Source organism: Podarcis liolepis, assembly GCF_965112155.1.
Source record: "Podarcis liolepis genome assembly, chromosome: 3".
Taxonomy (NCBI): domain Eukaryota; kingdom Metazoa; phylum Chordata; class Lepidosauria; order Squamata; family Lacertidae; genus Podarcis; species Podarcis liolepis.
This window is the reverse complement of record NC_139557.1, coordinates 52,210,598-52,237,054: the sequence shown is the minus strand read 5'-3', so window position 1 is coordinate 52,237,054 and position 26,457 is coordinate 52,210,598. Positions and strand designations below refer to the sequence as shown.

General features: G+C 44.4%; 1 protein-coding gene across 3 annotated transcripts in view; it reads right to left on the bottom strand.

Annotated features, from left to right (window-relative positions):
- Nucleotides 1–128: 128 nt before the first annotated feature.
- NR2E1 (nuclear receptor subfamily 2 group E member 1) overlaps nt 129–26,457 on the bottom strand; it is a 30,246-nt gene continuing 3,917 nt past the window's right edge. The window contains exons 1-9 of one of the 3 annotated variants that reach the window (XM_083497704.1): nt 21,812–21,854; nt 18,968–19,113; nt 15,798–15,885; nt 13,560–13,795; nt 10,990–11,136; nt 6,615–6,711; nt 6,063–6,212; nt 5,080–5,185; nt 129–3,842 (exon numbers count right to left, since the gene is read on the bottom strand). In XM_083497704.1, coding sequence (XP_083353830.1) covers nt 3,680–3,842; nt 5,080–5,185; nt 6,063–6,212; nt 6,615–6,711; nt 10,990–11,136; nt 13,560–13,795; nt 15,798–15,885; nt 18,968–19,113; nt 21,812–21,851 — 1,173 coding nt within the window. In that variant the 5' untranslated portion in view covers nt 21,852–21,854 and the 3' untranslated portion in view covers nt 129–3,679. Of the gene's footprint in view, nt 3,843–5,079; nt 5,186–6,062; nt 6,213–6,614; nt 6,712–10,989; nt 11,137–13,559; nt 13,796–15,797; nt 15,886–18,967; nt 19,114–21,811; nt 21,855–26,457 lie in introns of those variants that run through there. The other 2 variants (XM_083497705.1, XM_083497706.1) reach the window with 2 other exon arrangements.

Sequence of the window (26,457 nt, the reverse complement as noted above, 5' to 3'; positions counted from 1 at the left end):
TTCTTCCTTTTGCAATGACCCTTGTGGTGGTTACTGACTCAGCCTTACTCGAACTTGCACTGTTTATGGTGTCGCACGTTCACTTTTCTTTGATTTTAAACACTAGAATATTTCTGTACAACAACTAGTATTCAACCTGCAATTTGGTGACTAACATGGTGCATTGTATTCAATACCCCCTTGTATAAAATAAGCACTTCTGTAGTTGTATCTTTAAGCTTGCGAGGGGCAGGGTGGGGGTGGGGCAGCCTTTGTACTGAAGAAGCAATGAGGGAGCATTTCTTTATATTGTGTAAAAAGAAAACAGATTTGTATACTAAGAACATTTGTCTAAAAGTTGTTTTGAAATAAAAAGTAAAAATGCACTTAGCATGTCCTTCCTGCTATGATGGGGAAAATAGTCCTTCTCTCTATACCTTGGGCTGGCTTATCTCCCTGGATAAATGTCCCACTGCACTGTGTTTTATGCTGGCTGTACCTTCCACTTAAGTAAATGGTTCTTAATTACTTGACTTCATTCAGCTTGAAATACTAAAACTCCCATTGTAAGTTACAGTCCTATGTGTTATTGCTTTGGGGCAGGTCCTACATAAATCTTTGGGACTCCCGAGTTAACAGGGATAGGATTGTTGGTTTCCTTCATATGGTCGTGTAGTTACAGCTTATGGAGTACTGAATCAAAATTATAGTACTCCTTTCTCTTACTCTGGGTAACAATACTCAGTGTAAGCTAGAATCATCATGCTATAGCTCTGAAGTCTGAGTTTTCTGCATCTGAACGATTAATTGCATCCATTAGTATGTCAATGATTTCCTTGAACTTAACATAACTAACCCTTTGCAACACTCCCATGTCCTAGGAACTAACTGCATAAGGAGCCAATCTGTAAGTTCTGTCAACATGGTGAACCAAATTTTAACAGCTCTCAGATGTGTGTGTTTTAACAGCTATCAAGTGTGCCATGGTGGAAGGCAACCCATGTAGGGTTGGAATCAGGAGTAACCCTTCACATATATTTTTTTAAAAAGCAGCAATACCTGGCCATTCCTTTAATTCTGATGAAAAAGCAGCAGCAGAGCTTCACTCCAGAACATGTGCCATTCCAGATGAGGACCAACAGTGGTTTACTGCTAAAACTTCCCTCATTCCTTGAGGGCATTTGCCCCCAAAGGTTCTGTTTACCGTAGACCATAGGACAGCTCAAGAGGAGCATAAAGTCAATGCAGGGCCCCACAAGGGGTTTTTCTCTAAAGCTGACAGAATAAGTACACTTTTTTAAAAAAAGCATGACTAGCTTTGCCTTCCAGGTTCATTACACTATGTATATAATACTGTCTTGCATGCCAATTTATTTCAGCAGTATGAGCTAAGATGGTTTTTCTAGATAGTTTTAAATCTTCCCTTGTACATACTCCTCTGCGGCTCTAGCTGAGACCCAACTAACTTTCATCACAGTTACGTATTTACTGTTTTCTATGTGAGATGCTCAAGTAATGCTTCTTGGTGGGTAGCTATATAAATTACCCTTAGTGGAGCAGAAGAAGAACTTCTGAAGGAACTATTCCAGTGGTGTTAGAATGGTGCTGCAGGCAGCTTTTTGAAATATACTTGAGAAACCTCGACAGTAGCTGCTTGTTCACCTTCTAAGGCGATATTTGTGTTCAGGCACACTTGGCATGGAGGGGCAACATTAAGCACAGAGGTGCTGATGTAAGCCTCCTGTACTATCTACAACCTTGTGTGTTAAGGTCCTAAATTGCACTGGGAGCCTACCCTTCTGTAGCAGGCTGCGCACAGTTGCCATGAGCATGTGGGATGGAGCTGTGTGACGGGGGGATAGGACTAAAGGCAGAGTTCCTTGGGACTTGTGTTGCCCCTTCGTGCAAGCAGTTGCTCAGTAGGGCTACTGCAACTGCAGGTAACCTTTGGCCCTCTAGATGTTGCTAAACTGCAACTCCCATCATCCCTGGCAGTTTCTAATGGGGACTGATGGGATCTGTGGTTCAGCAACATCAGAGAGCCAAAGTACTCCACACCTGTTCACTTTTAAATAAAACATAGCAGTATACTCACCCCATTACAGTGGTACCTCAGGTTACATACGCTTCAGGTTACAGACTCTGCTAACCCAGAAATAGTGCTTCAGGTTAAGAACTTTGCTTCAGGATGAGAACAGAAATCATGCTCTGGCGGCGCAGCAGCAGCGGGAGGCCCCATTAGCTAAAGTGGTGCTTCAGGTTAAGAACAGTTTCAGGTTAAGTACGGACCTCCAGAACGAATTAAGTACTTAACCTGAGGTACCACTGTATAATTTTTTTACCTGTTTCTTGGAAATTGCACCATCAGTGGGGAGTAATGTTTAATCAAAGGCCGTACCATTTTAAACTTAATATATTTTTTATTCTTTGTAAATACAATGAGTACAACCTTAACTTCACAAATCAGTTAATCCATTTTTGTACAAGAGAAGTTTTACTCATTCTATGATACTTCAAGTGCTGGTTCTCCTTTCTCAGTGCTAGTTCCTAAAACAAATAAAAACTTGAAAAGTACAGCAGTTATCTTTTAATTCCCCCCTACATTTCCATAAGTGTATTCTCATCAAATTAAGCAGCTCATAATATGTGTGTTTTGTGAGGAGTGGTGAGAGAGAGAGAGGCTTTTATTAGAACCTGGACTTTTCTAAAAAGCCGCTAGAGTATTAGGTTTGTATTGATCAACCATCCTTTTCTTTCATTGTAAGACGGTTCAGAACTGTTTTTATTATAAGTCAGGTACCTTTTTTGCACATCTCATTGACAAAGAGTTTGACCACCGTTGCCTTTGGTTTCAGCACTATGCCAGTGGGACAGCTATTAGTTCGCTGTATCAATCCTCTCCTTTTTCTTTTATTTGGTTTTGCTGTTTAGTCTTCGCTTAACATGCATTTTTTAAAAAGAAAAGAAAAACAACTTTTTATTTAAAGCTCTTTTGTCTGAGATGGTAATCCGAACTGATATGTTGGCCAGACTTAGACGTGAAGTCCACCCCTTCGTGTGTTTTTTTTAACAAGGAGGCATAGCCTATTGAATTCAAAAGGTATTTGCTGGTGTACTTCTTAAAAATCCATGATGAAGGCCACTTTTATTATTACGTTACAGATGAAGCAAATGTTTCTATAACCTGGTATTCAGTGTTGCCTCTCATATAAAAAGCATTCACTTAAACAAGCTACTTTTAAAAAAAACAAAACCATTTTTGAAGGCCACCTCATGACACATGACGACAGAACAATGTTTGGTTACCCCATTTTTCAAAGTATGAAGAAACAACAACCCTAAAGGACCTTCTTCTTTACCTTGTCACATCTGCCAACTAAATGGCAGACTAGCACAGCCTTTGTTAACTATGAATGACAACTGAATTGGCTCCACCGGGAGAAGCAGCAGCCAAGTTCATTCTACAGCAGGTTTTTCCGTGGAGCGCAGTATTTCCCCACCCACATCCCCAAGGACTTAAAGTTGCTCTGTTCAAGGCTGCAAAACCATATCTATTGGGTGTATTTTGTCACTAGGTTAAAACGTTTCCAGGCTCCAGCTTCTTGTAGAGTTTGTTAGCTGAGGCTTGCTCTCCATTGATCAAGAAGTTCTTCAGAAATGGTGACCCTGATCATTCTCATTTGCTCCCCCCCAGGTCAGTCTAGATGTCACTGGATTTGTACATATCTGAAAGCAGTCTTGTGATTGGCACATTCCCAATGGTTTTTTTGAAAAATACTTCTTCTATTGTGGAGGGACTAATCGAACGTAAAGCTGGCAAAAGCAACAAGAGTTTCCCGAAGCGACAGGGCTGTGTGGGGTACCTGGAAGGCAAGCACGAGAGTTAATGCTATGGATATAAATAACATTCATAATATTTTTTATGCTGTTGATTGCCTTCGTGAAAGCCAACAATCAAAATGCCAACAAAATAGAATAAGAAATCTGAATGTGGTAAAGTGCAAAGGTGGACAGACTTCAGGCTTGTAGAATCTATTTTTTATTTTAATTTACTAGAAATCAATCAGACTAATATACACAATAGTAACTCATGGGATAGATACACATTAGAATTACAGTTATGGGCACCTCTGAACACACGATCAGCCCAGAAATTTGCAGTACCAAAACTGCTCCCCAGCCTTTTCTGCCCACAATGCCATTCCAGTATTCTGTCCCCCTTCTTTGCTTCAGCAGCCTAATGAGAGGAGGGCTTTTTGCTGTTGATATCAGAAAATCGGGAATTGGAAACCCTTACTACAAATCCCAGAGATCTTCCAGTAGATTTCAATTTATCTGCTGCCCACTGCTGGTATAGTGGATGGAGTGAATGCTGGACTGGCTCAGATATCTGCGCAGCCATGAGGTCCTCCCATTTGAAATCAGTGGGATTGGTTACTTGCAGAACTGTAGCTTGATTCTACACTTTGATGATGTAACATGCTCCCCCCCCACCACAAAAAATCAGTCAAAATTCTAAAAATATAAATTTTCACCCACGAAAGCATTCCAAAACTCAACAAGATTGAAATTCCAGGCTAAAGCCAGCTCTCATTTACCACAACAGATTAAAAGCCACTTCACAGAAGCAAAGTGTCTTTAAAATGCTAATACAGTTGTACCTTGCAAGTCGAACGGAATCCGTTCCGGAAGTCCATTCGACTTCTAAAATGTTTGGAAACCAAAGCGTGGCTTTGGATTGGCTGCAGGAAGCTCTTGCAGCCAATCGGAAGCCGAGGAAGCCGCACTGGACATTCAGCTTCCAAAAATAGTTTGCAGACCGGAACAGTCACTGGTTTGTGGTGTTTGGGAGCCAAAACGTTTGACTTGCAAGACGTTCGGGATCCAAGGTACGACTGTAATCTGATTGTGAAGAGAGAGAAGCTTTCTGTGCTGTTGTTGTTTTAAATTCATTTTGTTTCTCAGCAGGTATTAAACATTACGCCCTTTATTTCTCTTCCCCATTTCATCTGAATTATTTGCCTGGGATGAATAAACTTACTGCAGGTACAGCAAATTAAGAGCTTGGGAAAAAAATGTATTCAAATCTAGTGTCCTCACCTAGTATGAATGTAGCTGTTCAGGGTGAGCTGAGCTTCATCTTGAAGAGCTGCAATGGCCGCAGCATTTCTAAAACTTCTGAGTTCAGAACCGCTATGCGTAGGTACTGAAAAGCAGATTGACCACTCTTCACTTATTAATCAGAACAGTCAATATTAACTCGATGCCAACTAATGTTACACTTCACCACTTAACTCCATAGCACCACCTACAAGCATGAAGGCACATCTTGGTGATTCCATTTCACTGCTTATGGCATTCTACCATTTCAGTTTGTCAACATGTGTCCCACCCTGAATGCTCCCGCAAATTTTAATAAGTGTAAAGCAGTTTCACATTTTCAATTAGCAGCATTAAACAGATGAGACCAGCACTGTTACTTGTTTTCATTTCAACCTCCAATTGCCAACGAAATAAAAACCTTGCAGACTTCCTTTGACAAGATACTCAGGCTTGGGCCTTGGTGAACATTAGAGGGCTGAGAATATACTGGAATCCATCTTCAAATGCTTATGCTCACCAAATATGGTGTGTGGAAGGCAGCATTTAGATGGCCAGTCTTGGTCAATCATAAAGTTCACAATAGGATGAAAAGGGAGAGATGACTCTTAAGTATGATGGACCCAGGCTAGTGAGGGGTTTATAGGTCTGCCCCCAGTAGTCTCTGCAATACAAAATTACTCAGACTCATCAAGATACCAATATGCTAAATTCTTCAGCAACTGAGAACACAATTGCTTTCCTGAAAAAGCCCCCTGTATTCCATGGAATTTTAAAAGAGCCCATCTCAAGGAACAAGGATTGGTACTCATTTTATATTGGAATTTTCTGGGTGTCCCAGTTGAGAAGTGGCTCTGCACTTTAGCCCACAGCATTAATCTATGATGTTCGCTGTAATCTGCTATTGGAGGTAGGATACTTGGCCACTGCACAGCCTACTGATAGATGCCCAAAAGGCTACGGTATTTTTATATTCCCCTTACCAGCTTTAAAAGTGACGATGCATTTGAGACAGGCAAATTCTGTAGCATCTAACCGAAGCTGTCTAAATCTAGCCACAACCTCTTGTAAAGCCTGTATTTCTGAGATAATCTTATTCAGCTTTTGAGAATCTGTGTTGTCTCCATTCATTCCTGGAACACAAACATGTGAAATAAATACACTAATAGGTCATCTGAATGTATTTTATGGATTGATTTCTGCAAAAAATAAAAATAAAAATCACATGTATCAATAGCTATTCCATTGTTACATTGAGATCCGCTTCAACACAAAACTAACTATAATGTAGGAAAGTTAGTATGAAATCTTCTGTTGGATGATAACAAACACAGTAATTTGCATTTAAATGACAATGCAAGCAGTCGTGAATGCAACAAAACAACATTATTTGCATTTAAATATAGATTTATAAATGACAGGTATACTCTATTGTTCGGAAGGGATTTGTTATTCTTTACATGTTGTCCTTTTTTTCAGTAATGTATTTTTATGGTAATTTCTATAACAAAGTCATTAAATTGTGCAATTCTTACCAGATACAGCCAGTAGAGTGTTAGCATCAACTGGAATGGCCCATTGTGCTATTCCTAGAACAAACAGTTCCCTCCAAGCATCTTCCAAAAGCATCAGCTGTCATACAATAGAGGTACGATATAACATGGTGTATAATTTATAGATTGATAAACAATTTCACTATGTAAATTTCTGTTGTTTTAGAAATGGCTTTAAAATGCCTGCGCTGTTTTCTCCCATCCCCACTCCTGCCGGGGACATTTCAGTTCTCGCTTTCTCATCTTGATTAAGAGCATCCACGGATATTATAAAACGCCACCTATTTAATGCTGGGGTGCTGCTTGAAAGGTATGGCTTCAGCTGTAAGGTACTGCATAAAACCAAAAAGACATGAAGCTCTTCTTGCACTCCACATGTGAAAGTTGCACAAAAGCGCTACTCTTTATATAAAATGAACATTGCCCATCCAGGCTATTTTCCTTCTCCCACCACTGAAAATATTGGCGGCGGGGGGGACGGGGACCTATTTTCCAGACTGAATTTGACTTCCACAACCAAGCATCCTCTTTGTTTTTGCAACCTTCTTATCGCCATTTGTCCCAAAGAAGTTGCAATGTAATGTAATAAATTGATCTGGCTAGGGAAGCATATGACTGCCATACAAGTTTTATTATAATTTGTATAGCACTTGCAGATAATTATTTCTCCTTGGGTTTCTTTAGGTAGCCGCATGTGGTTCCAGGTACCTTCTCCTCTCTCCAGGACAGGCCTGGCCCATTGGGCTAAAGCAGTTGCGTGGACTGCACAGGTAGTGCTGGTGTTACACAAGTCTTTTGTCAGGATAGATCCACACAACGCTTGTCAAATACTGGACAAAAGGGACCAGAAGACATTGTAATTAACTGGGCCTCCTGCATCCCTTGGTGCTGTTTTCCCTGCTGTACAATAGGGCTGTCTGGAATTTCCTGGACATAAGCCCCCCTTAAGCAGTATCTGGTCGGGAAATCACTGAAATTTCCAGGAAAATCCAGACGTATAGCAGCCCATGCCGGCACACAACAACTTTTGTGTAAGGTTACCAGATGTCCCCGTTTCCCGGGGACAGTCCCCAGATTTAGAAATCAGTCCCCTGACCAAATCCATCTCTTTAGTAGGAAGTTGAAAATAATCTGGTAACTTTACTTTTGTGTCCACATTTTCACTTTCTGAAATATGGCAACCCTACTATGGTTTCACTAACAACCACTTCTATGGATAATGATGGTATTCAGCCACCAGGTGGTGGTAATGTTGGCTAACCTGCTACAAAGCTGCTCAGCTGTGTATGAAGCCCCACCCCATTCTCCACTGGTCAGGAGAAGGCCAAAACTCACATGTTTCCCAGCCTTGGGGAGGCAAAATTACCCAGAGGTGACCTTCCTATCTGAGATTTCTGATAGCCCCTTGGGACTCAAAATTTGACAACCTTCCCATATTGACAAAGTTGATCTCCAGTGTTCTGAGGACCAGTCACTCTGCTGGCCCAAAATATTTTGCTGTCTGGGGCAAAGGAGAAGACAGACACTGCATTCCTGTATGTAGATACAGAATCCAATTGGACAGGCAGCTGAATCTTACTTTGGCACTGAAGATGCCACAACATCTTCCCCCATAGCTGAGTGCAGCATCTACGATAATAGGAGGTGTGCAGTAGGCAAGTAAAGTCTTTGCTGTTCCCAAGTTAAGGTGCAAATGACTAAGTTATAAACAACAGAATTATTTAAGTAGAAGGAACAGCTTCTTTGTTTTCTGTCTCCTTCATTACTAACTGTGATTATTGGAACTATGACTTGCATTTGATGTAAGTGGGAGGACAGCAGAAGAAAAATGTCTAAACAAAAATCCACAGTCCAGAATTTTGGGTAAGCTGAAACTTTGCAACTCACAGTCTGGTCTATAAAGCCCAGAGAGGATAATGGTGCAGTTAATGAAATCCTTGGGCTTTAAAAGAGGGATTAATTTCATGTAACAACTCATGCAACTTGCCTTTAATTTTGAATGTTAGATATGCAGCCAGTTCATTTAAAATGACAGGATAATCTGATTCCTGACATGGATAATAGGCCTATTTTACAGAGATCTGTTCAGTGATCACTTTAATCTGCACTAAGCCATTCCTTGTATATTGATGGGACTCTCATTTCTGAGAAAGTTTCTTCCCCCTTTACTTTTCTTGGTCTCAGTTCCTCAATTAGTATGCGCTTTGGAGAAAGTTCTGTGGTAAAGCAAACGAAGCCTTGCCTTAATTAGAAGTCACCCATGCTGGTGGCAGGGCATTTGCACTGGAAGGAAGAATGTGGAGGATGGGGTGTTGCAACTAATTTAATTAGGGGAATATGTAGTCTTTTCCATAAGGCAGGAAGAAGCAGAGAGATGATTGCTTGCTTTAAGGTAAGCACCATTTTAATTCAACGGGAGTAGGCATGGTTAGGATTGCTAATGCTCTTATTGCTCACACCCAATTTAAGTTGACATAGTTTAAAACAAGTCAGGCTAAGTACTGCAGACCCCCTGTTTTTCAAAAGCCAAGCCATGGACCCCCTACTTTTGAAATCTCTGGTAGTTTTTGTTATGTGAATGGTGCCATGGACCCCCCTGAGTGGGTTACATGGTCCCCCTTGGGTCCTTGGACCACCAATTGGGAACCACTGGCTTTGAGAAACATAGTCCACTCCTATACCAATCTGAATCAATGTAGCTGAAGCCCTGATGCAAATAAAGTTTTGCCTAAGTTCTGTTGACATCAGTGGGAGAAGGGAGGCACATGACTAACTAGAGTCCCACTGATTTTCAACAGCGCACGAGTGTAACACCACTACAGTTCAGATGCTTAGGGGCTCCAACACATATAGTCTGCCTTGAGTGCACAGGGCACCACTGAACTCTTGCTCCAACAGATCACATGGAGAAGCCAGTTGTATTAAATGTTAGCTCCATGTGGAGGCATATATGTTGCTAACATGGTTTCTGCATTTCCAGATTCTCTTTTTGGAGCCACCTTTAGTATGCAAATCTCAGAAGACCTGCATACCCCCACCTGGAGGAATCATCTCAAAAAAATAAAAAACAATGACACCTTCATGCAATCCCCATTGAGTTGGCAGTCTGCTGGAGACCCCACACCTTCCTGCAAGGGATCACGTGGGAGTTTCTGCCAACCAAGTTGGTTTTGGGGTGGCAATGGAATGTGCTAACATCAATAAACTGCAAGCATTACCCAAACAATCAGTTTGATTAACTCTTACGGCTTTGTTGAAGATTTTAAAAAGCAACACATCTGCCTGAACACCCCTGAACTAAGTCATGAAGCAAGACTAGGGTTGCCATATTTCAGCGAATATATGGACAGAAAAGTTGTTGACCTTTTTTTAGTTTTGGCAAAACTGCAAAAAATAAAATAAAATGCCATTTTTGAGCTGCCAACAACATGGGCTGCTGTACATCCAGATTTTCCTGGACATTTTACCGATTTTCGCCCGGACACTGCTGCTGATTCTGTATATGTCCGGGAAGTTCCAGACGTCTGGCAACCCTAAGCGAGGCTTTCTCTTTGATGGTCCCCACCATTGTGGATCTCTCTCACCTTCCATGGAGGCTTGCCAAGACTTGCCCCCCACATAAAACTGTAGAGAATAGGCAAGTGACATTGGCAGGGACTTATAACTGTGTTTGGTAACCTTTCGTGATAATGATTGCCTTTGTTTTCAGTTATGCTATGACTTTGACTATTCCACCCCCCCCCCATTGTTCTGAATGTTGTACCCGCCTAACCCTTTACAAATAAATCCAGTCTAATTCCCTACTAAAAGCCAGGAATATTAACCACAAACTCCAACCAAGCAACTCACTGCAGTACATGGTGTGCTACAAAGAAAGAGTTTTTGCAGAAGGGGTTTTGCTCTGCAATCAGCTGCAGGTGACTCAAGCAAGTCATGAAGGTGAAGCTACTAACCACAATGGTTTTGCTCGGCCTCCACTGTCAGAGGCATTATGCTTCTGAATACTGGTTGCTGTAGACAGCAGCAGCAGCGGATGGTGCTATTCTGCTTAGGTTCTGCTTGCCAGTGTCTCACAGGCATCCAGTTGGCCACGGTGAGAACAGGATGGTGGACTAGATGGGCTGCTGGCCTGATCCAGCAGGCTCATTTTATATAATTAAGTAAGCCAAGACTCATACTATGATAGAAGGCACCTGAAAAGGAACCTTTTAAATTATACTGGATGAAGTATATGTTTTAATCCATCACTTGGCTAACAACAGCACTGATAACCACATGGTCTAAATCAATACTGAGTAATCAGCTTAAGAGAAATGTTGTCATTTCCTCCCCCGCCCCAATTCTATATAAATCTTACCTGATCTTGTAATGATAGAGTAGAAAAAGCAGGGACACTTTTAGCCCATTTGATGCTCATGAAGAGAAGCCTTGCCGCAGACTCACAAACAGATTCAGTAGCCACTTCGTAGAGATACATGGGAGTGCCACTGACTTCGTGTGGATACTGAAATTAAAAGGTTGCATGAAAAATATTTCAGAAGGTAATAGGCAGGAGCTTATGTTTGACAAAGAGCTGCTTATTTAATTAAGTACTTGATTATTGAATGTGGGTCTTACAAAGGAGGGTATCAGCAAAACAAAAGAAAGAAGAAAAATGGTAGGGTGAGATTTTAGGAACCACTGGCTTAACCAACTACCTTAAGATATGCTCCCCCCAAGCTGATTTACATAGATACTCAGTTTTGGTAGGGTGAGTGGTAAATATTTTGTTTGGTTTGGACAAGTATCAAGGCAATACACAATTAAAAGTCGAACTGAAGAACTGAATATGTGCTTAAATGGCACCACATCCTGCCTTTCACACTTCATGCATAGTAAGTGGGCCCTGTATTTAGGAAGGTTGATGCTCAGACTAAATCTACACGTGCAACAGAATGAAGTTTTAGTAGAATATACTTTACCATTCCAGACTATAGGTGAAGGGTGTTTTAAAATGCTTCCTGACATAACATTCTCCCTGTAAGTAAAAAACTAGCACAGTCAGAGGAAGGACCATGCTGGATTTTCTGTCCCTGATGTGCTCATTTTCCTCTTGCAAGGGGATTTATTTTTCTTATGTGGTGAAGCATTCAAAAATGCACCCCTTCTCTTATTCTGCTGCATATGTAGTCCAGACCTCAGAGATGAATTTGGGCAAAAATGGGCAGTTATGGATTACAGGGGGAAAACATTACGGTGTTTGAGGGAAATGTCTGTAACCATCACTAAGCTTATACTTCAGTAATAAGTATTATGTGAGTACTTCCAATATTTGGATTCCACTGTCAATACTGCAACAGTTTAAAACTGGGACATCCTGACATATTTGTAAAACTCTGTTTCTCAAAGCAAGGTAATTCAGGTTTGCCGGATGTCTTATAATGCTTCCCATGAAGGCACATGGGGCCACCATCTTGGTGAAGCTGAGCAGATCTGGGTCTCATGGGTGCCTGGATTGGGGAGCACCTGACAACCGCTTGCATTCCATGACAAGGAGAGAGGTGGAATATAAATGCAAGAGAATAAATGTCTCACTCAGACATAAGGCACTCACTGACTGAAACATTTTTACCGCAAGGTAAAACGTTTTTGTTCATCACGGTCTTTGCTATTTGATGAATTTTAAGCATTCCACTGACAGCTTGATTGAACTTGATTCTAAATGCAACTGTATACGTTATGATATACAGCATCTTGAAGTGTTTTGTGATATGTAGCACCTTGAAATGCTCACACGGCAGGCAGCAAATAATTTTTTTAAATCCCAGCCAATAGTGTTGGGGGCTGATTCAGATTGGGACCACAGCAAGAGGCAAAAGATTTAAGCCCCCCCTAGCCCCTGCCCTGCCCTTGGTCCCATTACAGATTGTCCCCCCATTTATGTCCCCCCAAAAAAACACCTAATCGGCATCTCATCTATCTTGGTTCTCAGTCCTGACTCAGTTTGTGAGAGATGTTGATTCAACTTGGCAAGAAGGTGGAACTTTCCCCCTCTCCTCCTCCAGGTGCCCCAGGAAATTGGTTCCCTTGGGGTCAGGAAAACCCCCAGAATAGCACACAGGGGGGTAGTGGTTGGATTTTCTCTTGCAAGCTTGCACAGTTGGAACGTTTGTAATAGTGGTACCTTGTGGTACCTTGAATTCCACACCCTATGCTTGGGCTGGAGCCTCTAGCAACAAGTTTGCAGCCGTGCCATCATGTGAAACTATTCCTCCATACATTAATGGGTGGAAATTGAGCATGACAATCGTATGGCTTAACAATTTTAATGATGGGTTCATATTGCTTTTAAAGGTTTTTACATTGCTGTACACCACCCTGATCTTTTGTGAGAGGATGGCGTATAAACACTTTAATTAAATACAGTCAATGAATAAGTAGTAAGAATGAAGGCCACCCATCTGTGCTCCATCCTAAAGGCATTCTGGTGACTTTGGAACTATCTGGCAATTTGGAACACCTACCAGGCTAACTGCTAGCATTGAAAAGGAACCAATATGCAGTATGGTTCATATGGCTTGACCAATTTACTCCCGCATGGTACACCAGACATGTCAATCATCTAACTCTGCAATATGCATAATATTTTAAGACATACGGTAAATAATTTACTATTGATTTAGGCTGCCATCCTGAAGAGGCTTCCAAGGAAGTAAACACCACTGAGACTTCCTTCATTTTTAGTCCAATGCATTGTGCAAAAGTCTTGCTTTCACAAATAAAGCATCATTAATTTATCAGGAAGTAATTGCTGCACAAGCCAAATGAAGAGGAATCAGATTGAGGAGGCCTCATTCCATACCAATATCACAAGGTCTGCTTTCTTTTTCTAAAGTCTCTCAGAATAATGATGCATTTCCCTTGAATCAAGAAGAAGGAGGAGCTGACCTTTGGAGTTGGTTGAGCCAGACCCACCAAGGTCTGCCTTTCAGATGTTGTAGAAACTGCAGCCAGTTCTAGATTGTGAGGTTCCAGCTGAGTAACAGCAGTGAAGAAAGCTGGGGCAGGTAGGGCTGCAGAGGGGAAATGTGGCGTGGCTCCATTATCCTCCTTGTGCCCTCTGAAATACAGAGCGACTTGTTTCCTTATTGTGGAAGTTCTTGGTCCCCTTTCATGTTGAACAGCTGGGAATAAAAACCTGCATTAGCATGCTACTTGGAATTTGAAAAAAAATATTTTCAAAGCCCACTGAAAACTTCTAATGGGATTAACTTGCTGTGTGATACATCTCTAATCATATATAAAGACGCTAAACTCTGGTGGTTGTTTGCTATATTCAAGCACCACTTCACTATTTGTTGACTTGCTGTGATGTCATGACATGCTCATATATGTTCTAATTCTTGAGAGTGAAGAGCAATTGAATACATGGTATAACTTCTGTGAGGAAAGTGAAACATTAATTTGGCTAGGAAGGAAACTCATACAGCAATTCTATGTTGAGGGAAAGAAATAATGTGTTAGACAAGGGATCTTTACAGAATTAAAGATGTGGAATGAGGGGGGAAGGAATAAAGAGTTTGTTTTAGGGTAGGAGCTGAATTTCATCTAGTAATGTGAACTAACTGATCAAATATTCAGCATCAAATCCCCAGTAATATGGAACTATTTTAAATTATGACTAAGGGAGAATTCAAATATTCAGTGACCACATGAAACATAAAAAGCATAAAGAGACAAACACTTGCTGCTTACAAAACTGAATAACTGATAAATTAAGCAGCCTCACTAGTATTCAAAGGTAAATGAACATAATTCCAATATAGACAACCACAACAGGAATATCACTAAAGAAAATGGACAGCTTTCCTTTTTGGGTAGTCAGTATTCAAATATATATTGATTATTGTCACTTTGATAAGAGCAGCAGAGAATCTCTTATTTTTGTAGCTCTAATTCAAATTAATTGCCCGACACAGGGAAAAGTAAAGCATCCTAGCCCCATTTTAGAGCATGGAGAAAAGAAGTGTTTGATTACCAGGACAACTTCAGGGAAATGAAGATATGTACTTTCATCTACCAGCAGTGGGGAACATTTGGCCGTCCACAGCTTGCTGAACTGCAACTTGCATCAGCCCCAGGAAGCATGGCCACTGGCCAGGGATGATGGGAGCTGTAATTCAGCAACATCTAGAAGGCCAAAGGTAACCCAAACCTGATCAACCCTAATGCAGCAATAATGTAATATCAGTTAGATGATGCTCCTCTAGATGCACAGGTGCATATTGTCCCTGCCAATCTACACCCACTCATTTTCATCAGGGATGGGAAACCAAGGACCTTCCAAATATCTTTGGGCTTCAGCTCCCAGTAGAATGGCCAGCTGTCAGGGCTGATAAGATTTCTAGTCCAATAACATCTGGAGATCCAAAAGCTCCCTATCACCGATTAAGATGTTGGCTCTCCTATGTGCAGCGGCATCTATAACCAATATGCGCATGGGAATGGCAGATCTTTGGACTGCAGGTAGATGCATCCAATGCACTTGCACATGCATACCCTGTGAGTAGCAATCGCTTGCTTGATGGGGCAGCTGAATTTTCTTTATCAGCCAGGATAAGTTGAAATTCTGCCCTGCTGAAAGGGTGACTGTTCAGAATTCTGGGACCCTGTCAGTGTAGGTATTTAACAGCTTTTGTTTGAGGTTCTTGGGTCCATTTCCTGATATACAGTCCTACTGACATACCTGGGAGCTCTTCATTTTTTATTTGTATGCAGTCTTTCCATGCATGTCTGCTTGGAAATAAGTCTCACGGAGTTCAGTGATTCTCACTCCCAGGCAAGATTGCATAGGATTGCAGCCTTTAAAAGTGTCATTTAGGATAGCAATCATTTTCCTCGTCAGTGGTTGTATTTTAAAAGGGTCTGATTGTGGACAGTTACTTGCAAGCCAAAAATATAGGCAGATTAAGAGGTTTAGCTTTGTAAAGTGAAAATACAATTACTTAGAAGGGGTCACAGGAAAAGAATTTTGGGAGACTGTCAATGATGATAGGAACCCTAAGAACAGATCCATTCTCTGGACAATAGTTTTCACAAGCCCGTGATATGTTTGCTATTCATTTCTCTCTGGTTTTTTTTAGGGGTGGTGGTAGTGGAGGAGGAGGAGGAAGGATGCACAAGTACCGTCTTTGTTCATGTTGACTTCCAAGCATTTCTTCAGCCGACATGCCCTGCACTGATTCCTATGCGTCTTGTCCACTGGGCAGCCTCCCTAAAAAACAGAGACATATTTCTGAAAAGGGGGACAAAACGTGAGTCTCCATAAGGAAATTCTGAAACAGGAAGGTGTCTGGGGATCCTACTAAGATGTGTAGACCCTTTCTCCCTTCTGCCACTCTCACTTCTTTTAGAACCTGTGCTGGATGATTGCCAGAAAAAGAAGAATGATGCCCTCCCAGGGGTCTATGAAAATTCCCTGGGGAAGAGTAAGCATTAAAGGGGCGTTCTAAAATCTCTATATGGACTTCAGCACCCGGGACAGCTCCCTGGCACTTGGAGCCTTTGACTGATCACGATCCTCCAGCTTCCCACCTGCCGCCCTAGAAAGTATCTTCTTCCTCTCGCATATTCCTCGGTTTCTTGCCCCTTGCTTTTCCCGCAGAGTCATAAATAAATGTTCCCACTGATTTCCACCTAACCGCCTACGGTAAAGAGCAGGACTTCTGTGTCAAACAACGTGGCTGTCAGAAAAACAAAATAAAAATCCCGGACGCCCTAGGCGTCCAGACCTCAACTGAACCTGACTACTAAATAGACTTTACAGTCTATAGGATTGCGTGGACACTATGGTTAGGATTTGGTGTGCAGAATACATCACCTGCTGAGCTGTGGGTGGGTGTTTGAAATCTGAGGGCTCAGGCTCGGAGGGAGCTGGTATGAACTTGGGGCAGGATCCAACCAAAGCTAAGTGCCTCTAAGTCTCCTTTAAGTAGGCTAGATGGAAGCTGCAATCATTATACCTACTTAGTTAGGAGAAAGACCAAGGATCCTCCGTGGGACTTACTCCTCAGTAGACATGCGCTTTACTCCCCCACTGAAATCAATGGCGCTTCACTTTCGCTAGATTGTGCCCTCTGATTTCTCAGTCCCCCATTCCCTTTCAAAATCGAGCAAAGGACCAGAAAGGCGAAGCTGCCCGCTGTATTATTTCACTGTAATATCAGATGTATTAGCCTGGGAACATTAATCCAAGCAATCAAAGCTGAACCCACTTTCGTGCATCCCTCAGCTTATTTGAGCAAGGCAGTTGGAGACGATGATGTTCTCGTTAACGATCACCAAAAGAAACTGTTTTCCTTTATTAAATGCCCCCCAAAGCATCACTTCCCCTACTGCACTCTGTTTCAGGGATGGGGAACCTGTGGCCATCCAGATGTTCCTGGACCATAATGCCCACCATCCCCGAGTAATGGCTATACTGGCTGAGGCTGAACAACATCTGGAGCGCCCCAGCTAAGCTTCCCCACCCCTGCTATACTGGAATCCCTGCATTACTTGGTTCAAAACAAGGCTTCCTCCTATTGCAACCCAAGAGAACAGCCATAGGAACAGAGGCAGTTGCGTTATACAGGTTCGTCTAGCTTTGTCCAGAGTGCCTAGCAGCTGCTCTCCAGTTTCAGGCAGGACCTTCCTGAAGACTCCAGGAATTGCGCCTGGGATTTTTCTATGTGCGAGGCAGACGCTCTGCCGCTGAGCTACGCTCCCTCCAATCCTCTGGCCAAGCAAGGTCCGGTGGATTTTGGCCGGAGTTCATCTATGCATGCAACCGCTGCGCCACAATTCGAAGCGAGCTGCACCCACTTAAACCTCCATTTGCCACACCTCGGTTAAAGGCAGGGGAGAGCCGCCAGCCAGATTGTGAGCGGGGGTGAATTGCCAGCATTGCTTTAGCTTTGCACCGAGAGGGGGGTGGCTTGCAGCCCAATCTTAAGCACCTTTCTACTCGGAAGCAAATCTGACTCTGTTCTGAGGGCTTCTCCCCGCACCCCGTGGCCAAAGCATGCAAAGCAAAAGAGTTGTTTTGCAAAAGATCTGCACCCGGACCCCATGCATGTCTACTCAGAAGCAAGTCCCCTTTGGTTTCCAGCCGGGCTCCTTTCCTGGTACACACGCTGCTGTCTAACAGCAGTAATCGGTTACTTTGGAATAATGGAACTTTGGAACTGGTTCTGCTCCGTTTTCTCAGGGAATAATGGGCATGTGAGTATGGCTGTTAGAGGCTGAAATGATCACTGGCCTGTGAGTGGAGGCAATGAAGAAATGCTCAGTATTTAAAGTAGCTTGTTTTACAATGAGTTTTGGATTGTTCTCGAGCCCCCGAGCTCCCTTCTAATCCTTCCATTCATTTTGTAAGAATCCTTCTCCTTTGTTCGAGGGCTGTTTAACTTTTGCGGAGGGGGGAAAGGCGGGGGTGGAGAGAGAAAGAGAGATCAAAATATGGATGTTTTTGAGATTTTCTTTTTTAAAACACCCCCCCCCAAAAAAAAACACCCCACCAAAGTTGTAACTATGCCATTTAAATGCTCAAAAAATCCTGCTTGGTTTCTTGCAATGGGAGTTTTAATTAAATTTGGTTCCAACTGAGTTTGGCAGCCCCACCCTAAACTTGGTGGTTGGAAATCCCATGGTTTACCAGGAATCTTCCAAGCACACTTAGGAACAAGGGACTCGGCAGCAGCGATGGAAAACACCCAACGCAGCGTTCCGGGAGAGCAAAGTCTATCTCTCTGGCCTGGTCTGCTGTTGCAGCAGAACTAGATGGTGGAAACGGGGTCCTAAAGTTGGTCGAATATCCTGCAGGCTGGATGCCCTGCTTTTAAAAGCCCCTCTGAAAAAAAGCAAAATTTCCTGCAAGTAGAAAACGAGGAGAAATGTTCCAGTCCAGCCTGCTATACTAGATTTCTATTTGCAGGGAGTTCTTTTCTTTTTCTATTGGGGAGCGTTCCGACCTGTGCCTGGATTCTGAAGTGGTCTAATAATATTTGGACGCCGCCTTTTCCCCTGACAGGAACTCCAGGCGGCTTACAAAGAAGCTCCTTCTTTCCGCAGCCAACCTCCCGACCCCCTTCTGCTTAAGTCTCCTCCACGTGATGGTGCCTTCGCTGTTCCTCTTCCAGCCGCCCAAGACTCCTCGGCCTCCGAAGCCGGCTTCACTCCGCCCCCTCGACCTCCCGCCCACTGGTGGGGGTGGAGATCGCGAGCTCCTCCCCTGGTGGCGCCCGCCCAGAAAAGCGAGGAACGGCTTTGGCCCCGAACGGAGGGCAAGTGGGCGGAAGGAGGCTGGGGGTGAATACCTGGTTCCCAGATTTGCAGACGTAAGTGCGGTTCCTTCGGATGCTTCGCTTGAAAAACCCGGAGCAGCCGTCGCAGGCATAGACGCCGTAGTGCTTGCCGGAGCTGCGGTCCCCACACACTTTGCACGGGATGTCTAAAATCCGGCCTGAGGGCGAAGGCGAGAAAAGAGAGAGAAAAGAAGGTCAGCCCTCTGGCATGGTTAAGTCCGCGATGGGCATCACAGCCAGGATAACGGGGGCATCTCCAGTAGTAACCAGTGATGCAGCTCGACCTCAGGCCGAAGTCCAGGCAAGTCCTCTGATGATGACAAGGATGATGAGAAGGAGGGCATTTATACCCCACCTAACATCCAAAGAGCTCCAAGGCGGCTTACGTGGTTCTCCCCCTCCCCGTTTCATCCTCACAACCGCCCTGCGAGGTGGGGCTAGACTCAGGGACAGTGACTGGCCCGAAGTCACCCAGATTAGTTTTATAGCTGGGTGAAGACTTCATAGAATTGTTGAGTTGGGAGGGACCACGAGAGCCATCTAACGAGGCTGTCTGCAATGCAGGAATCTTTGCCCAATGTGGGGGCTCCAACCCATGATCATGAGCTGTCTCCCTGGAGCTTGGCTGACACTCTAACCCAGGCTTCCTCAACCTCGGCCCTCCAGATGTTTTTGGCCTACAACTCCCGTGATAGCTAGCTAGCAGGACCAGTGGTCAGGGATGAGGGGAATTGCAGTCTCAAAACATCTGGAGGGCCAAGGTTGAGGAAGCCTGCTGTAACCACTTCACCACACTGGCTCTCTCTACTCAGGGATTGACAGACGAATGGAGAGGGGGCACATCAAAGAGGACCGGCATCAGTATTCCTTCTTCTTTTTAAAATTTATAGTCAGGGAGTTGCAGGGTGCATGGGCATGGTTACTGCTTCCAATTTCATTTAAAAATATACAGAGCTGCCCTTTTCTGCAAGAAAACGGTGCTTGTTCCCAAGTGAATGAGCTTAGCATCAGGGCAGCAGACACATTTTATTCCAATGGTCATGGTGGTGATTTAAAGTAAGTTTAAATGCACATGCTGTTATTTTTTTTATTTTCCATTTTTTAAAATTGTAATGGACTGGATGAGAGCCAATAAACTGGATCCAGATAAGACTGAGGCACTGGTAGTGAATGGTTCCCCAGACTGGAAGGATGGGATGAGGTTACACTCCCTCTGAAGGAGCAGGCAGTAGCTTGGGGTTACTTTGGGTTCCATCATTGTCACTTGAGGCTCAAGTGGCTTCAGGGTCACAGAACGCCTTCCATCAGCTTTGGCTGGTGGCCCAGCAGACTTCTGATTTCTGTTGACTACGCTCTGGTAACTTCTCAGTTAGATTACTGCAATGCATATACATGGAGCTGCCTCTGAAGACAGTTTAGAAACTGCAGCTGGTGCAGAATTCAGCAGCCAGGTTGCTCACTGTGGCAAGATAGCCTGAGCACAATAATAATAATAATAATAATAATAATAATAATAATAATAATAATAATATATTATTTATACCCCACCCATCTGTCTGTGTTTCCCCAGCCACCACTCTGGGCAGCTTCCAACAAAATATTAAAAATACATTAAAATATCAGTCATTAAAAACTTCCCTAAACAGGAATGCCTTCAGATGTCTTCTAAAAGTCTGATAGTTGTTTATTTCCTTGCACCAATCCTGGCTCGACTGCACTGGCTGCCAGTTAGTTTCTGATCCCAATGCAAAGCACTGGTTCTGATGTATAACGCTCAGGAGCCCCAAATCTCAAGGACCACCTCTCCCCACATGAACTGAACCAGACCCTGTGATCATCATGTGAGGCTCTTCTTTGTAGGTCGGGAGGGTGGCAACACAAGAGCAGGACTTTTCAGTGATGGCTCCCTGTGTATGGATATCTCTTCCCAGGGAAGCTTGCCTGGCTCCATCATTGCATAGCTTTTAGGCACCCAGGGGGACGGGACATTTAGGTCTTTGGCTTTTCATTATCATGGCTTCCATGATTGAGTGGGATGTTTCAATCCACCTATTTAAAAATAGAATTGTCTTTTAGATTTTTTTTGTTTCATTTTAACCTGTTTTGTATTGTAAATAACCTAGAGTTACTTTGGTAAAAAAGAAAGTGACCAGTAAATAAAATAAAATAAAATAAATAAAGCCATCCTACATATTAGGATTGTAGAAGCAATTACAAAACATGGAATGGCCAGGAGGTGATGGTAGTGGTGAGAAGGTCAGTGTTAATTGTGGGCTTCACAACTAAAGTAATACACTTGCTCATCTTAAAAAAACAACATTAAGCCCAGAGTATAAAATCAACTTGTTGCACCACTGTCTGCACCCAGCTTTTCAGGGACTTCTTTCTGGCTGCATTTGCTTTGATCAGGAGGCCAGCATCTGCAAGTCCTCTCCTGTATGTTACAGGAGTAGCAGCAGAAATTCTGGCTGGAGGGGGCGGGAATTAGACGGTGGTACACTCAGGCAGGACTTTGGGGCAGAAGTCCAGAGTCTCATTCAGCAGGAGGAGGACCCTCAAACACAGCAGGGTTGGCAGATCACATTGTGGAGGAAGTGAAGTAAGAAAGACAACCACCACCCTCTCCAAGACCATGAAGTCCTCACTTCCCCTCTGGAAACAGAAGCTTGTACTTCCTTAGTGTTGCCTCCCTAAGCTCTCCTGCACCCCCAGACTCTGCACGTTCGCTGGGAATGAAGCAATAGTGATTTCAGCAGGACTTCCGGGCAAATGTGTACAGGATCCCCAAGCGACTAGGAAATAATTCCACTGGCTTACTCCTTGTTCAAACAAGCATGGATTTGATTTATGTATTACATTTCTCTGCTGCCTTAACTTCCAGGAGCTCAGTGTGCATAGTTTCTTTTCCCCACTCCATTTTTCTAACAACAACCCTGCGAGGTGGGTTAGTCTGAAAGACAGCGATTAGCAGAAGGTCGCTCATGAAGTTTCATGGCTATGTGGGGATTTGAACTGGTGCCTCCCCAGCCCTTAATCCAACACGCCGCTGCTACACTAAACAAATTTATAGTTCAGTCTATCCATGTTTACTCAGAAGCAAGATTGAAGCCCAGGGGATTTTCTTCCAAGTAAACTTGCTTGGGAATGCAGCCTTCTTTTAGCTCTGGTTGGAAGTAATGATATATAATCCTGAACTGGCAGGAACCAGAAAGAGCATCGCGTGTCCAATCCGCTCTTACTGAAACCTGGTAAAGGAGGAGAATCTACCACCTTCTCGGAGGCAGCCACTGTGGAACAGCTCTTAAAATCAACCAGGCTTTATTTCGATTAAGGGCACATTCCTAAAGACATTTAGGCTCAAACCTAAACCTGTCAGGTGTTAAGTCCTAAGGGAACGAATGGGGTTTGCTTACGAGAAAGCAGGCAGAGGCTTGTCCGATGACTAGGGCAAAGCCCAGTCGTACTCTGCGGGAAACTGCTAAGTAAACATCTTTAGGATTGCGCTGCGCCATCCTCTGGTGCGCAGTCGGTGCTTTAAAGACGCGGACTAAGGAAACAGGAACTTCGCATTAGGTGGGTTATGACTTAATGTTCTGTGTCGCAGAAGAACCGCTCACCTAATAATACACCCCAGTCCTCTTCTCACCCCACACTCTTAAACTTTCTCAGCCAGAAAGCCCTACTGATGCCAACGGTCCTTACTCTCAAGTAACCGCGTCCTCACCTGACTAAAAGGAACAGGCTCAAAGCTAATACCCGCAAACACCAGCAGCTACTGGTCGATCATCTCAGCCCACCATCGTTTCATCCGGGGCGTTTCCGAGGACCCCAAGCCCTCCTTGCAAATGCCTTTGGGATAAAGTTTAGCTGTCAGCCTGCGATTGTGGGCAAAGCTACGTTACAGCCTCTGGAACTTGCCAGCAAAATTCAAGGCGCTTAGGACCGGGCTGTTCAAAAGTGAGAGCAGCATTTCAAAGGTCAACCGGTAGTTCTCGAGGAAAAGTTTGGGAATGTCCTAGCGGCAGTTTCATCTCTGAAGCTGCAGCCTCTTCCAGCCCCGCCACAACGGAAGGCCCCTCGGAGACTGCAATCCTACGTACTGCGGGCTAATACACTCTGCAAACAGCGAAGGCATTCGAAGGATTGCGTTGCGCCTAAGAGGGTTGCAGGGGCGTAGCCTGGACTTATTTTAGAGGGGGCAGGCTTTTTGGGGGGGCAGAACCGAATTATCTACGAGGCAATTGGTCAGTTGGTTAAGAATTTTTTATTTATTGACTTGATATTGTGGGGGCAGCTGTCCCCCCTTCACTCCATGCTCTGGAGCAAATGTATTTGTTAGAATAAAATTATAACGGCGTTGTAAAAAGTGAGGAGGACTTCGGATCGGATTCGTGCCGGGTCCCATACATTTGCAACCCAGAGGAAAGACCTGCTCTGTTCAAGGTCTTCCCAGGTGCAGAGCAGAGGTGTGCGGCAGAGGGCTTGCTTCCAAGTTAGGCTGCAATCTAATCCCCACTTACCTGGGCAGGCATATGTTTGCAGGGAGGGCAGCCTGAAAGCTGTAAACCTCTTAAGATGGGGCGCAATGAAGTCGAAGGGACTTGGAAGATTTAGGTGCAAGACATCATCTTTTTGCAGCTGAGCGGGCAGAGAGCAAGAGGAATATTCGGAAAAGGAGACGGGGCTTCCAGCCTTTGCCTATGTGTGTGTCTGGGATGGCTGGTTGCCCGAATGGCGTCGTCGGGGGGGGGGGGGCACGGAATTCCGAGCAGATTCTTCCGCTTTCTGGAGCAGCGAGGCCGGCGAGAGCGCTGCTCCGAGACCTGGCTTCTGGGCTTGGGGCGGGGCCCTGAAACAATGCCTCCCCGGCAGACAATAGGGACATTAGATAACGTGTTAACTTAATGATTTCCCCCTATGGAGAACTCGTTTGACTGCCTCCAATCAGCGCAAGCTGCCAGCCGCGGCCCGCTTCTCCTCCAAATGAAACCCGACAGCTGCTATATGCGGGGCCGGCGGGAGGAAGGGGGATTAGGTGGTGGGGCGCGCTGGGAAGCGGAGAGAGGGGGGCGCGAGGGAGGGAGGAGGGATCCTTCCAAGGAGGAGGAGGAGGGAAAGAGAGGGGGGGGGGAGGAATCAGTCACAACAGGTCCGGCGAAAGGACAACGCTCAGGAATCTCCAGCCCTCCCCCTCGAGATGAAAAGTGAAGTTTGGCTGCTGTGTGAATGTGGGTGGTGGTTTGCGGGGGGGGGGGGGAGCGGGAAGGTAAGCGATCTCCAGGAGAGCCGGGCGAGCCAAGCTTGGCTTCTGGAGCTGTGTAATTACACGCCCTCCTTGCCACCTGCCTATTGGGTCACCAGTGACCCGTCAAAAAGAGTAGCATGGGAATTCGTATTGCAGACAATGGCCACAGGGGAGAGCACTCGACTCCCCCCCCCCGCCTCCTCCCGCCCCTCCCCTGCCTCTCACACCGCTCTTGGCCGGCTCTCTCTCTCTCAGCCCCCCCCCCCCCGCAAGTCCTTCAGACAGCCACTGCTGGACTTTCCACTCTCAAAGAGGGGGAAAGGCAAGGAAATCGGACATGCCACGGTGCCATCCCCCGGCGTTGGATGTCTCCGCTCCCTAATCGGACAAAATGCGCGCAACTCCTTATGCAAATCCCAAACTCGCCTTCTGGGCTTCTGCCCCGGCTCCTCGCTTTTTTTTTTTTTTTTTTGCTTTTTTTTGCACTTGCACAGAGGACGCGCATCTCAGCCTCGCTCTTTCCCATCTCTCTCTGTCTCTGCCCCACAAACCGATTTCAAAGGCCCGATCGATAGGACTTCACGTCGAAGTGCAGGCGGGAGGCGCCACGCCACCGAGGACGAGATCCCCCTGCACGGGGTGGGGGGAGGATCCTTGAGCTCACTTCCGAGTTAAAAAACCTCAGAGGATCGAGTTTGAGGGCGCGACATTTCTCCAGAACGGGGGGCGTCCTTTTGGTGGCTCTGTCACCCAAGGCGTCCGACCCAAAGCCGTCCCTGTGACTGCGAGCCGCTGGTTTGAAATAGTCTAACCAAGCTTCCAGTCGCGTTGAAATCCATCGGATTTCCTTCTGAGCCAACAGGGGATCTAGTCGTAAATCTATTCAGAGGGCGGTAAACATCACATTAAGTGTAAAGTAAATAACCAGTTTACTTCCCAGTATTTCTGGAGATACCATTCCCCAAATCGTAGCACCTTGGTTCTAGGGGTTTGCTTAAAAAAAATAAGAAAAAGAAAAAGGGGAATAAAATAGGAAAATAGTTATGACCCTGAGAGTCATAACTATTTTAGAAAATCTGAAATAGCTCTTTTAGGAGTACCCTGAGGTATAACTATTAAAGTTGTATATCTAGAATAGTTGTATATCTAGAATAAATAAAAAAACCAAACATTTAAATTCCTAAATTTAAATATTTAAAAAATGTATAGCTCTTACTTCGGAGCAGCCCAATTTACTCCCCAGGGGCTGAATGCAGGATAAGTGCAATTACATACTTGTAGCCGGTTTCTAATAATATTTCCTCTGAGCAGAAAGTTATTCTAAGTTCAAAGGGATTTATTTCCACGTGTATTTTTACATATAGGCGCGCGCACACTGGGTTAAGATGGTAAAACTTTGTTCGTTTACTTGGGAGTAAGCCGCTCTGCTATCCTAATCCAGAGTAAAAGTGCCTAGGAAAATTGAGGGCGGCAAAATATTCCAGCGACGAATACAGAATAACGGAACAGGCACAACTGTTTTAGCGTCCCTGAACAGGCGTGCAATTTTGATAAGCCAGTTCAGCCGCGGTTTAACTTTTAATTTCACTGGGACCCGCACGTATTCCACCACACTGTATATTCCTTATTTGCATTAAGTTTGTTTATATTAAACACACGCCCACGGAATTTCTTCCCGCGGCCTGCGGAAAAACTAATGGCCTTAATTAATGCCCGGGAGGATTCCTCTAAACACCTCCGGATCCGCTCGCCCTCTCCAGATTCTGGATCGATTCTGCTCTGTTCTTGTATTGTTTCTCCTCTCTCCGACGCCCATATCTGACCTCTTGTTTCTGCTCTATTTTAAGTGCTTATATTGTATTGGTGCCCGTTGAATATGCCTGCTTATTTGGCAACCAGGCACCCACTTCAGACAGGAGATAGGATAAGCTGGATATTAGATTCGCTGTCTCTTTAATTTCCTTATTCTCCTTCCATTGCTAGCTTAAAACTTGCACATCGAAATAGGCAACAGAATAGCCTACTATAATTGCGGGGGGGGGGGGAGAGCAACCCAGCCACAATCCAGCGCGTTTAAATCCTACGAATTCCAAAAAGGAGAAGCTTAAAAACTCTCGCCATTGAAACCCTGCGGGTCTCAACTTCGGCAGCGCCTCTTTTCTCGCCTTCGCCACCGTCCTCTTCTGCTGCAAACTTTGGCTCCCTGCCCTCCGCTTACCCCCTCCACCATTTTAATGGCATTTGGAGAGGGTGGGTG